Here is a 14,292-nt window from a genome sequence, read left to right as displayed (position 1 = left end):
TATTTCTTCATTTACTTAATAGCCATTTACTAAGCACCTTTTAGGCATCCAGGCCCTGGGGACAGTGAGGAATAAGTAGATGAAGTCCCTATGCTCACAAGCGCTTATTTTCTAGAGAGACTATATATAACAAACCACATATCTAAACAAACATCTAATATAAACTAGTTTTTTTGTTAGCATGTGACATTTAAACTAAAAGGGAATAGAAAACAGCAAAGGGTCCTATTTTTAAAGGGAGAGGCTGGGAAAGGCCCCTGTGAAGTATGGAGGGCTGATGACAGAGGGATCCCTGAGATCAAAAGGATGAAACTGAACATAATTATTTTCCTTTGGATAGGAGTTACTGGACTGTATACAACACTCTTATAGTTGCCTTATTTATAGAATGACTAGGATTTCACTAAAATGTAACACTGATACTGATCCTAACAGTTTCACTTCTGCAGTCTTTCTTTACTGAAATCAAGAAGTCCTCAAAGACTACTCTGATCGATAGGAAATTTCCTCATGGGAACTCATTTTGTATGTGACATACAGGCAGTTGGTAGAAATAAGGTGACAAGACTAAGGCTCTGACAAGAACAAAGAATGACTTTTGATGTTGACCAAAAGCATCAGAGTCCTTACGGCCCCAGGTGACTCACATTGTACTGACGAAGGCTGTATCTCAGTTTTGTCAAGGCCGCCTGACGATCTGCAGCCCATATGACCAGCTTCGCGATCATGGGGTCATAGTGTACTGAAACTTCATCTCCTGAAATTGAAAAACCACAGAACCTTTCAAAGTCCAAATTTGAAGAAATAAAAAATGAGAAGCAAGACATTCTGCTTATGTACATTTCACACCTAGTCCTCACAAACTCCTGCAGGGTGGACTCAGAGGGTTTTAAAAACTTGTCTAAACTCTAACGAGGATATGGCCACCCTAACATGTTAATTTAGTGACATGCAGGCTGCCTATCCCTTTCTTATCTGTTTTTGAACCTTTTTTCCCTTTCTTCTTTTGGAAATCAATGGAAACTCCTACTTCTCGCTCACTTCTGTTTTTTGCATTTCCCCCCCTCTACGCTTTCAGTTTCCTCATCAGTAAAATAAAGATAATAATTCTTCTCTCCTGGAGGGTGTTGGGAGGAGTGAATATAAAGTGCCAAGTTCTGTGCCTGGCAGAGCTGATAAGCAAGTAGCAAGCAGCTAGCTTACTAAGATTACAGTCCTAGAGAATAAGAACCATGGCACATCCCACTCGACAGAAATGGTTCGAATTACAAGGATGTGGTGCATCATACAGATTGTTGTAGGACCTTTTCCCCATTTTGGCAGGTCGTTTGACCTCTCTGAACTCCAGGGCTCTCACCTATAATATCAAGAAGATGCAATTTACTCTCTTATCCATATACCCACCTACTCACGTATCAACACATATTAAACACCCACTAGGCCTCAGCTTGAGCAAGGTGCTGCAAATATAATACGGAAAGCATAGTCCTTCCCTTCAGAGTCTTACAGAAAGAGCGACATGAGACAAGGAGTAAAATATCACAGGAGTACAACACGGGCCATGCCCATGGAATGCACGAACGATTTCAGGTACACAGAACAGAGGGCTGGGAGCAGTTTCCTAGACTGGATTACCCCTCTCAGGACCAAGAGGAGAATATGGAAGCCCTTCTCAGAATTACATCTGTGCTCTCTTTTGAGCAACTTAACTATGTAGCAAGCTCTGCTTGTCCCAAAGGTCCATTCTTCCTACTGCAGTGTTCTTTTGTTTCCAATGTGCTCTGCAATATGTTAAAAATGTCACTAACTACCAAATCTTGCTGTGGCTTAGCCAATTTACTATGAAGAAGTATTAATTCCTCATTTTGGCTTGTAAGACGCTATATGATTTGCCCTCAAATGGTGTCTCCAGCTGCGTCTCCAAATACCCACCTTCCTGACCTTTTCTTCAGCCATAGTTGTTTAACTACAACTTTCACCTTCTCTTTTCTTCACTTTTCATTATGCTTATTAAATCTGCCTACTTAAGTTCACTTACGAATTCCTCTTAAAGCAGGTCCTGATGATATTAACCTAATATAATCTCTCAGTCCTGAGAAGTGCTATAGCTCATCATTGTGTAACTTACTCTGGCAACTGAAATGAAAATGGCAGTAAATAGCCATCTTAATGGCTCAGACTCTGAAGCTAGATGCCTGGGTCTGAATCTTAACTCCAAAGATAACATTGAAGTTAAGTCATTTAACTCCTCTAGTGACTTAGTTTCTTCATCTCAAAAATGGGCACAGTAATAATACCTGCTCATGAGGGAGGTGGGTCTCATGTTAAAAGAGGCCCACACAGAAAAATCACCAAAAATAGATAGGAGGCACTAAGGAATTCTTAGTTATAACCAATGTTATTTAATCCTATGCCAAACTATGAAAGCTCTTGCACTATTCCTTTCCAATGTAATTTGTTTTTTATTATTATTGTTTAGCTTATACTACTTATACTTGACTTTAAGTTCCTTGAAGGCAGAGTGTCTATATTATAATAGATATCACAGTCAATTTTAATCACTTTTAGAACTAGACAAAGTAAAATAATAAAACAATAGATATAACATATTTTTTATTCTAATTTGTTATATATGACAGCACTATGCATTTCAATTTAGATACATAATTTTTCTTGGTAAAGTTTTAACAAGTATGTTGCATTTTAAAACAACAGTACATTGTTTAATGTATAATAAATAATAAATAATACCTTTATTTATTTATTTATTTTTATGTAGTGCTGAGGATCGAACCCAGGGCCTCGCCCACGTTAGGCAAGCACTCTACCACTGAGTCACAGTCCCAGCCCCATAGTTAATGCTTTAAAAATAATTATTATAGGGGGCTGTAGTTCAGTGGCAGAGCACTTGCCTAGCAGGGGTGAGGCACTGTGTTCGATCTTTAGCACCACATAAAAATAAAACAAATAGGGCTGGGGATGTGGCTCAAATGGTAGCGTGCCCGCCTGGGATGCGTGCTGCCCAGGTTCGATCCTCAGCACCACATACAAACAAAGATGTTGTGTCTGCCAAAAACTGAAAAATAAATATTGAAATTCTCATTCCCTCTCTCTCTCTCTCTCTCTCTTTAAAAAAATAAAATAAAATAAAACAAATAAAATAAAGACATTCTGTCCATCTACAACTACAAAAAAGTTGTTTTTTAAAAAATTAACTCTTATAGAAGGAAAAAGTAAAATTTGATGGAAATCAATTAAATCCCTTACTTTAAAACATGCCAGATATTTCCATAAGACTCCATCCCAAAATAAATAATGCTCCAAAGCCAGGCACAATGGTGGTAACTCTAGTCCCAGTTGAGGCAGGAGAATCACTTGAGCCCCAAAGTTCAAGGTCAGCCTGAGTAATACAGTAAGATCCTATCTCAAAGGAAAAAAAAAAATGCACTAGAAGTTTAACAAGAGTGAGACTTTTGGGTTGTGGCTCAGTGGTAGAGTGCTTGCCTAACATGTGCAGGGCCCTGGGTTCAATCCTCAGCACCACATAAAAATAAAAAAAATAAAAGTATTGTGTCCAACCACAACTAAAAAATAAAATATTAAAAAAAAAGAGACTTTTCATTTCACATTACCTTGCTGAACGCCAGTTTCAATCCGAGTGAAAGAGTCTGCTTGAGGGGTACAGAGGTGCACCAGTGGTCCAGCCCCTGGCATGAAGTTATTGTTTGGATCTTCTGCATATATTCTAGCCTCAAAGGCATGGCCTTGAAGAGGTATTTCTTCCTGTCTCAAAGGAATCTTCTCTCCTGCTGCAATCTGATAATAGATGAATAATTCCTCTTAGGAAAATACCAATTATAGCAGTTACAAGACTTAGTAAGTCAATGGTCCTGTTTGTTTTTTCCCCTATGGAAAGTGTACAATGGACTTTGCAATACAGCCAAATGAAAACTATGATTTTATCCATTCACTTGAGTATTCAGCAAAACAGAAATAGATTAAAGCACAGATGCAGCTTGAGAATCATGTATTAATTGCAATGGGTTTCTAGAGATTTTAAGTGGAAAAAGGCAAACTGATGGCTAATTTGCAAATATAAAAATCAACATTTGTAGCTGGGTGCGATGGCACACGTCTGTAATACCAGCAGCTCGGGAGGCTGAGCCAGGAGAATAGTGAATTCAAAACCAGCCTCAGCAATGACGAGGTGCTAAGCAACTCCATGAGACCCTGTCTCAAAAAAAATACAAAATAGGGTTAGGGATGTGGCTCAGTGGTTGAGTGCCCCTGAGTTCAATCTCCGGTTCAAAAAAAAAAAAAAATTAACATTTGTTTAATATAATCAAAACCAAATTTCTTACTGGCAAGATACTCTTGGTTTTCATTTTAAAACATTAGCACTCCAGTCTAAAAATCAATAAATCAATCTTTTTTATAATAAATTATTAGTTGATGTTTAGAACTACATTCACAGAAATGAAATAAATATGTTGGCCTTAGTCATCCTACGTTGTAATCTTTGTCAGCAAGTGAGTGATAAAGGGAAAAGGAAACAGCATTTTTTTTTTTTTTTAGTCCATCCCTCACCTCCTGAAACTGTGTGTGTGTGTTTTTTTTTTAAGTTGTGGATGGATACAAGACCTCTGTCTTATTTATTTTTATGTGGTGCTGAGGATGGAACCCAGTGACTCACACATGCTGGGCAAGTGCTCTATCACTGAGCTACAACCCAAGCCCTAACACCATGGGCTTTAAGCTTATTAAGTTTATGTGTGATACCAGATTATAAACAGGATCATCATTATTATTTATTACTACTATAATTATTACTATTTTGGCTCTTACGTACAAAAACAATGAATTTCTCTCTTCAACTAGTACAATTTGGAAAAGGCTAATGGAGGATATTTGGTCACTTTCTCTCTTTACTCTCTTCTTCGAGTGTTTCCTCAAGATGAGAAAATGACAACCTGAGGAAGCAATATAGATACAGGAGAAAAGACTCTAAGTAACTTAGCATAATCCTGAACTAAACAGGTAAGCTTAAAATAGAAGCAAATGTTTCATCTCTTTGAACCTATAAATCAGGAACCACAGTTGTTTAGAACAACAACAACAAAAAAGAACTGAGTGCCTTTATGGTACAGTATTTCAACTCTTATCACTTGGGTTCAAACTTTGCCTCTATACTCATTGTGACCTGGGCATGTTTTTTGTCCCATTATTCCAGATATGGAATACCTTTTAAGACCTTAAACTGAGCAACAAATATACCACTTACCAATGGTAACTTTGAAATAATTATTATGTTTGTAGAGTTCTATTCTTTTGAGGAAAGTAATAGGTAATGAGGAGAGGGTTTGAAATATTTTAAAGTTCATTGTGAAAATGGCATAAATTTTACTGCAGAAGTTACTTTTACTAAATGATCAACTGAACAAAATAGTACATATATAACTGATAATGTAATATAAGAAATTCACACATGAAAATATTTTATGGAAATAGGTTGTGATTTTATTTCAAGAAATGCATTGTATTCCAAACTATAAATGTTCAAAAGCAGCTGTCCTATAAACAGGACACAGGAACAATGTATACTCTTAGCAATATATTGTGCAATATATTGCTGCATGACAAACTCTAATATGTTGCTACTTGTGGTAATTTTGTTGACAAATTGTGACCTGTGTTTCCCTACTCTACAGAATATATTAGAGTCAGGTGCAGTGGCATACTCCTGTAATTCCAGCAGTTTAAGAGGCTGAGGCAGGAGGATCTCAAGTTCAAAGCCACTTAGGGAGGCCCTAAGCAACAGGTCCTGTCTCAAAATAAGAAATAGAGGCTGAAGATGTGGCTAAATGGGTAACCACTCTGGGTTCAATCCCTGTACAAAAAAAAAAAAAAAAAAGAATGTATTAGGGAAAACACTGATTCTGAAAGCTTGAGGAAAATGAGGAATTCTTTTAGAGTATTCTAGCCTGGAGGAGATTTTTGAAGAAATATTAATACTTGAAATAGACGATGCATATTATTCTGCAGAAAGTAAGCATGAATTTGAAGTACTTAGCTAGATGAGTTAAATACTTTTAGGAATTATTATGTTTTCATAATAAAAGTATCATAAGCTGCCCTCCATAAGAAACTACTGGTCAAATGATGAAGATTTGGGTATGTCTAGTATCAAAATGCAATGTCAAGAAATTATTTCCTGGAGCTGAAAAGTATCACATATTTTTGCAACAATAACAAATGACAATATTGAAGATAAATGTTTTCAAATTCATCTTCTAATAAATATGACTCAAAAGTCATGCATGACATTCAGTTTCTTTGAAGAATGTTTGACAGTGGTTAAAATATCAGATCTTATGGACACAATTCACTGAAACAATTTGTAAGAGGTAAGTCCCTAAGATTTGGTTACACATTCTGGGCACAGTGAGGAATATGGAAATATTGCTATAACTTTGTGTTTAACTTTAACTTGGAAAAAGTTCTCAAGAAGGACCCAATGATGGTCTTCTGCTTGGGAGTAAGGTAGTTCTATAAATGTTAGAAGTGATAAAGAACCCAATCATGCTTTTTTTTCCTTGACAATTTATTCAGTCAGTATGACTTGTTTGTATACCTTTGAAATACTGGTTTTCACCAGGGGAGATGGCATATGCCTATAATCCCAGCAGCTCAGGAGGCTGAGGCAGGAAGATCATGAGTTCAAAACCAACCTCGGCAATTTAGTGAGGCCCTAAGCAACTCAGTGACATCCTGTCTCTAAATAAAAATACAAAAAACGGGCTTGGAATTTGGCTCAGTGATTGAGTGCCCTGGGTTCAATCCCTGCTCCCCACCGCCCCCCCCCCCCCCCAAAAAAAAAAAAAAAAAGAATTGGATTCTAAGTTAGAAGCACCATGAGGAAAAACAAGTCATTGGGTCATATGATTACAGATTTGATACTAATAACGAAATTCTCATTGCAAAATGGTTAGATAATAAATATGTCATTGTTGGAATAAACTATGACCTGATGAAACTACTTGGCAAAGTTCAATAGTGGAAATAAAAAAGAAAGAGTAGAGCCAGTGTGCCTCAAACAAAGGCAGTAGGCACTTGCAACAATCTCAGTGGTGCTATGGACAAACATGATTGGTTGGTTTCCAAATATTCCACTTCTATTAGAGGTAAAAAATGGTTTTGGCCTTTGTTCACTCGAGTAATTGATATGTGAATCATAAATGCATGGATTATTCACAGAATTGTGAACAAAGATGAAGAAAGAACTCATAAACTTGTTGGATTTCAAAAGAGACATCTGCTTAGCATACCGAAAGGATGCAATGAGAAACCATCATGAGGAAGAGACTGTAATACTCCTAGACCTATTAGTGTCCAAGATGATATCCTATCAGTTGACAAGAGCAGCTGTATTACTCTCAAATGGCAAGAACAGTGATGATATCAAAATGTAATGTAACCCTTTGTTTGAAGTATTTGTTCCTTTCCACCAAAATTAATTGTTTAAGAGGTCATAAAAATTGCTTCTTTGTAATGTATTATTTGTAATGTATAATTTTGTAATGTATTATTTGCCAAATGTCCTATTCATAAAATGGCTTATATACATAAAAGAAACTATATTGTCCCAGTGTCCTACATGTAGGAAAATGTATATTTTTGTTCTTCATGATAATAAAGGCTATATAAGCCCTAGACTATGATTTCTAAGCCATTTTAATGCACCTTTGTCAATGTTGTTAAAATATTTGCAGACTTGAAAACTTGGGACTTAATGGGTTAAGCTCTCCATGCTTCAGAGAAAAATGTCTGGTATACAGCAAGCACTATGTGTTAGCTGGTATTATTTCATTTCTACCTTTTAATGAAATTCTCTTTAACATTTTAATAAAAAGTTCTATGTGGTTTTTTTCTTTGTTTGTTTTAAAAATTTTTTTAAAACATTTTTTTTAGTTGTATTTGGACACAATGTCTTTATTTTATTTATTTTTTGTGGTGCTGAGGATCGAACCCAATGCTAGGCAAGTGCTCTACCACTGAGCCATAATCCCAGCCCTATGGCTATTGTAATTTCTTAAGTTTCAGAAATAATGCTGATTTCCCTGGTATACAAAAGCTTTCTTCGTCCCTAATCCTTAGAAAACTTTATCCTCTATGATTTCAAAGATCTAGACTTTCTTGGTTATTGCTTTAAAGAAAAATATCCTCCATTTCCTTGAATTTGGGAAACATAAGTACACTTGCCAGAAATTTTCTAATTCACTAGTTTTTCCTGATGTTCACTAACACTTACTAGCCTGATGTATCTGTTTTTTTTTCATTAGTTCTCAAGGCTAAATAGGCCTAGAAGAATCTTTTGGTTCCTTAAAACCACCAGTCATCCCCAGGGAACCAGCAAAAGGAACATCATATTATTGTCCACAGGAACCCTGAAAAGACAAAATTATCAAAATAATCAAGACTTCAACATCACAGCACGTGAAAACATAATTTAGATTCAGTACATACAAAGAACAAAGAATCATACAGGAGTTGTGGTAGAATACTTGCCTAGCAAGTGTGAGGCACTGGGTTTGATTCTCAGTACCATATATAAATAAATGAACAAAAAAAAGGTCCATCAATGTCTAAAAAAATTTTTTGGGAGGCTAGGGCTGGGGATGTAATTTAGTTGTACAGTGTTTGTCTAGCATGTGTGAGTCCCTGAGTTCAATCCCCAGCATTGCAAAAAACAAACAAATATATTCCTTCATATTAAAAAAGGAGGAATGAGGTAAAATAAACTGAAGAGAACAAAACAGACTAAGCTATTATTATTAACATTTGAAGGATATGCTTTAGGGAACTCGGGTTTATACTAATATTTCTCAAACAATCCACAGTAAAAGAATAGTTATGGGTGTATTTTCTTTTTCTTTCCAATATCTTTATTTTATTTATTTATTTATAAGTGGTGCTAAGGATCAAACCCAGTGCCTCACGCATGCAAGGCAAGTGCTCAACCACTGAGCTACAACCTCAGCCTCTTTCTTTTCTTTTAAATATTTTTTAGTTGTAAATGGACCCAATAACTTTATTTATTTATTTTTATGTGGTGCTAAGGATCTAACCCAGTGCCTCATGGATAATGAGGCAATTGCTCTACCACTGAGCTACAACCCCAGGCTTGTATTTCTTTTTGTATAATATAGAAGACACATCCTATCAATGTCAAATGCTTTAAAAGTTTCCAAACATTAACTCTGAATAACAATTATGAATGAACATTTACTCAAGGGCTTGGAACAGTTTATAAATCAAGACTTTATGTGGATCATTCTATTGGTCTAGATCATTCCCTGGGCTCTTCATTCCCAACTCTGCCTTAAATTCATTTCATCTTGGCTAGCATCTGTCCTGCCTCTAAAATCGAATGATAGTATGGCCCAGAATGCTGTGGCCTTAGATAGACCACAAAGCTTTGACCTTGAGACCATGTGTTCATCACAAGTTTAAGTAATGAACCTAAACTGCTGGCTTGCCTGGTGCCTAAGTGGAATTAGAAACCTGAGTCCCTATAGTGCCAACAGTGTCATAGCATCAACTATAACTTCACTTTTTACCTCTTATTTTCCTGTCTTTATCACAACCACCAGAAAGTGAATCCTGTCCAAAGTGATGCCTCTTTTCGGAGGCCAGAGACTTATCTTTATTTACTACTACTACTATTTATTATTATTATTATTATTATTATTATTATTATTATTATTATTTATTATAATATATGTGTTGCCAGGGGTCAAGTCCTGGGCCTCATGCATGCTAGACAGGTGTTCTACCACTGAATGGCATGCTCACTCCTTCAAGAATAATCTTCAATAGAAAAAATATTCTCATGGGGCTGGGGATGTGGCTCAAGCAGTAGCGCGCTCGCCTGGCATGCGTGCGGCCCGGGTTTGATCCTCAGCACCACATACAAACAAAGATGTTGTGTCCACCGAGAATTAAAAAATAGATATTAAAAATCTCTCTCTCTCTCTCTCTCTCTCTCTCTCTCTCTCTCTCTCTCCCCCACTCTCTCTTTAAAAAAAAGAAAAAGAAAAAATATTCTCACCCTAAGCTGCCATTCCACCAAGTCAGTTCCTGTGATCATCTCTGTAACAGGATGTTCCACTTGAAGCCTTGTATTCATCTCCATGAAGTAGAAATTGTGTTTTGAGTCCATAATAAATTCCACAGTGCCTAGAAGATAAAAAATCAGTAGCAAATCAAGTCTTATGGATGTCTCCATTTAATGGTAAACATTTTGCATTTAATGAAGAAAACATCTCACACTTTGCAGCAGCAAATGAATGTCAGTTACAATAGGGAGCTGCGTAAGATTTAGCAATGGAAAAGTATATTTGGGGCTGTGCCTAAATTATGAATCAGTTTCAGCTGTTGCAGTGAGAGCATGATTGGACCATGTGTTACTGCACTAGAGCACCAAGATCCTCAGAACCTCATGCCAGGACATCCCACCTCATTCCAACTCTCTGGAGAAAAACACATTTTCCCCCCTGATTGTGGAAGTTACTTGGAAGTTTCCTTTTGCAGATGACACACTGAAAGGTGGTCTAGCAACTAAGCCATATATTAATGTTTTATCTATCAGCACTCTATAAAGACCTATAATACCCTCCCCCGCTTTTTTTCCCTGCAGTGTTGGGGATCAAATCCAGGGCCTCGAACATGCTAGGCAAGCTTCCCTTATATTTATTAAGGTGATATTTTAAACAACAAACTTTAATTTAAGTGTAGGAATATATGAAGACTCTGTGACTTTCTTTTTTTCTTTTTTTAAATTTTTTAATATTTATTATTTTTTTAGTTATCGGCGGACACAACATCTTTGTTTGTATGTGGTGCTGAAGATCGAACCCGGGCCGCACACATGCCAGGCAAGCGCGCTACCGCTTGAGCCACATCCCCAGCCCCAACTCTGTGACTTTCTATTCAATTTTGCTGTGAACTTAAACTGCTCTAAAGGGTTGGGGAATGTAGCTCAGCCTAGCATGCATGAGGCCTTGGGTTAAATCCATAGCAATGCAATAATGAAACAAAACAAAACAAAACAACAATCCCAAACCAAAAAATTACTCTAAGTTTATTTTAAAAAAGCAAAAAATGGCACCAGGTATGGTGGCATGTGCTTGTAATCCCAACGCCTCAGGAGGCTGAGACAGGAGGACCTTGGGTTCAAAGCCAGCTTCAGCAATGGCAAGGCACTAAGCAACTCAGTGAGACCCTGTCTCTAAATAAAATACAAAATAGGGCTGGCCATATGGTTCAGTGGTCAAGTGGCCCTGAGTTCAATCCCCAGTACCCCCCGCCTCCCCCCCAAAAAGAGCAAAAAACGAAGTCAGTAATTTCATTTAAAAATAGACTAGAGGTCTGGGGCTGTGGCTCAGCGGTAGCACACTTCCTGGCATGTGTGAAGCACTGTGTTTGGTTCTCAGCAACATAAATAAATAAATAAATAAATAAATAAATAAATAAAATAAGTATCAACAATTAAAAAATATTAAAAAAACAATAGAATAGAAGGGCTGGGGTTGTGGTTCAGTGGTAGAGCACTTGCCTAGCACATGTGATGCACTGGGTTTTATCCCTCAGCACCACATAAAAATAAAAAATAAATAAAGATATATAAAAATAATTAAAAAATAGAACAGAAAATATCAAAACTTACCATATATAATCAGGACAAGTAATGTTAGTGAAATGTTTGTTTCAAATATATGTATTCAATCACAATCACCTATGTGTGCACACTGGGTCTCAATATAAAATGTTTTTTTTTTTTTTGGTGGTGCTGGGGATTGAACCCAGGGCTTTTTGCATATGAGGCAAACACCCTACCAACTGAGCTATGTCCCCAGCCCTAAAGTGTATTTCTTCCTGTGGATATTGTCAAAGAAGCTTGAAACCACTGATTTAAATATTATGTTTCTCTTTCCTACTGATACAAAAATAAATTACTTTTGACTCTTTGGTTAACATACCTGCTCCAACATAATTTACAGCTTTAGCAGCTCTGACTGCAGCTTCTCCAAGTTTTTGTCTTACTTCAGGTTTAATACCAGGCTATGAAAAAAATATATTTTTTAGTACCTTTACTTACTGGAAGTTCCACTAAAATGTAGTATTATATTTTAGGTATCAAATAACTATATTAAAAAGATAAAGATAAAAAGCTAATGTTATATACTGCCTCAAGAAACACTGTACCAGTTTAACTGTCATTATACCAAAAGTTAATAGTTCTGCTAGTGATTTCTATGAATCTCAGGTATTACTCAGCATATTTGCTTACCTTTATGCCTTGCATGTACAGAATAACTTTTATAACTACATGAAAGATTTTAAGTATTAAAATGAAAACTTTCAATGACTCTCATATGACTTCAGAATGGCAGAGTAATCTGAATCATGAGCCTAATGATTTCTTGAAATAAGAGGAAACCTTAAGATTCCAAACTAATAAACAAGATTCACAAAATGAAATATATTATCAGTAAGTAAGCAAAGTTTTTTAATATTTTAAAACAGTGCTCTATAGGTATACATTTAAGCAGTCACTGCTTTACTGAAATTATTGTTGACATATACTTCAAATGGTCTAATATACTCTGCAACAGAAATTACATTGATTAACTAGAAATCTCACATTCCTGACTTTTGGAAATACATATTGAAAAACAAAACAAAACAAAACAAACAAAAAAATAAAAACAACAACAAAAAAATGTATCTAACCCAAGGCAGCAGCAGGACAAAAATAAATATAAATCCAAAAGTACATGGTCCTCACAGTTGGTCTTAACCCAAACAACAACCTAAACCCATTAAGAACAAGACTTGAAAAGATGTAAAAAAAATTAATTTTAGGGAGCAAAGGAGTTGGCCCTCTTTCCTCCTCTTTATGGTAGGAAGATGGCTAATATATCTTAGGAACATCCAAAAGAGTTGCTAAAAATGTTCTCTATAAAAAACACATTCAATTAACCAGACCTTTCCATTCTATTGCTGTAATAAATCTAGTTAATTACAATTTAAAATGTGCTCCGAAACCTCACTATTTAGCTCACTCTAAGTCAGATACTTGGATCATAGTAGATTTTTCCAGATTCCACCTAGAAGGAACATGGCTCGTTGTATGTAGCTAGCCCAGGTCACTAATGCCCTCTTCATCAGCAGTGAGACCCTATCATTACATCATGCTGGGAAGCTGTCATCCAGCAGGACTTGGAGGGGTAGGAGTCACTAGCTTCACAGATTTCTGATGTAAAGTAAGATTTACATTATGGAGAAGTTTCTAATTTTCTTTCAACATCCTTACCGCTGGGGCCTCCTCAATGATCTTCTGATGTCGCCTCTGCACACTACAGTCTCTTTCAAACAAGTACACTGCATTGCCATGATGATCTCCAAATACCTGGACTTCTACATGCCTATTTAAAAGCAAACACACACATACTTTAAGGGTGACAAATATTACATTAATTAACACTGTTGGCCACAGTGACCAGGATTCCTTTTTACTTTCTTTAAGAAAAAGTTAATTTTTGACCTTAGAATAGAGGTTATGGATTTATAAACAGAATTACAATCTCAAGAAAATCAATGAAGGGGCTGGGGATGTGGCTCAAGCGGTAGTCGCTCTCCTGGCAATGCGTGCGGCCTGGGTTCGCTCCTCAGCACCACATACAAACAAAGCTGTTGTGTCCACCGGAAACTAAAAAATAAATATTAAAAAATTCTCTCTCTCTTTAAAAAAAAAAAGAATAATAAAAAAAAAGAAAATCAATGAAGAAGTTGCCAATTGCATGATAAACACTAAAGAGAAAATATTTACATATATGAAATGACTGGCAAATAAGAAAAAGACTAAAAATAGAGGAGACTAAAAATAAGGGTGGATCATAATGGAATGAAACTGAAAATCAACGATAAAAGAAGGAAGGAAAAAGCATACATCACTTGGAGAATGAACAATAGGTTACTGAATGATCAATGGGTTATAGAAGACATCAAGGAGGAAATTAAAAAATTCTTAGAGATAAATGAAAACACAGACACAACATATCGGAATCTATGGGACACATTGAAAGCAGTTCTAAGAGGAAAATTCATTGCTTGGAGTTCATTCCTTAAAAAAAGAAAAAACCAACAAATAAATGATCTCATACTTCATCTCAAAATCCTTGAAAAAGAAGAGCAAAACAACAGCAAAAGAAGTAGAAGGCAAGAAATAAT

General features: G+C 36.1%; 1 protein-coding gene and 1 non-coding gene across 2 annotated transcripts in view; both read right to left on the bottom strand.

Annotated features, from left to right (window-relative positions):
- Positions 1–14,292, bottom strand: part of Mccc1 (methylcrotonyl-CoA carboxylase subunit 1) — a 55,986-nt gene that overhangs the window by 16,895 nt on the left and 24,799 nt on the right. Inside the window, exons 8-12 of the mRNA XM_015494219.2 lie at positions 13,376–13,487; positions 12,039–12,120; positions 10,109–10,236; positions 3,633–3,816; positions 648–757 (exon numbers count right to left, since the gene is read on the bottom strand). Coding sequence (XP_015349705.1) covers positions 648–757; positions 3,633–3,816; positions 10,109–10,236; positions 12,039–12,120; positions 13,376–13,487 — 616 coding nt within the window. The remainder of the gene's footprint in view (positions 1–647; positions 758–3,632; positions 3,817–10,108; positions 10,237–12,038; positions 12,121–13,375; positions 13,488–14,292) is intronic.
- Trnam-cau lies at positions 11,841–11,913 on the bottom strand. Its single transcript has one exon. It is a non-coding gene; the product is annotated as a tRNA-Met (tRNA).

This window comes from Marmota marmota, unplaced genomic scaffold (genome assembly GCF_001458135.2).
Source record: "Marmota marmota marmota unplaced genomic scaffold, marMar, whole genome shotgun sequence".
NCBI classification, from domain to species: Eukaryota; Metazoa; Chordata; class Mammalia; order Rodentia; family Sciuridae; genus Marmota; species Marmota marmota.
This window is presented reverse-complemented; position numbering and strand designations above follow the sequence as displayed.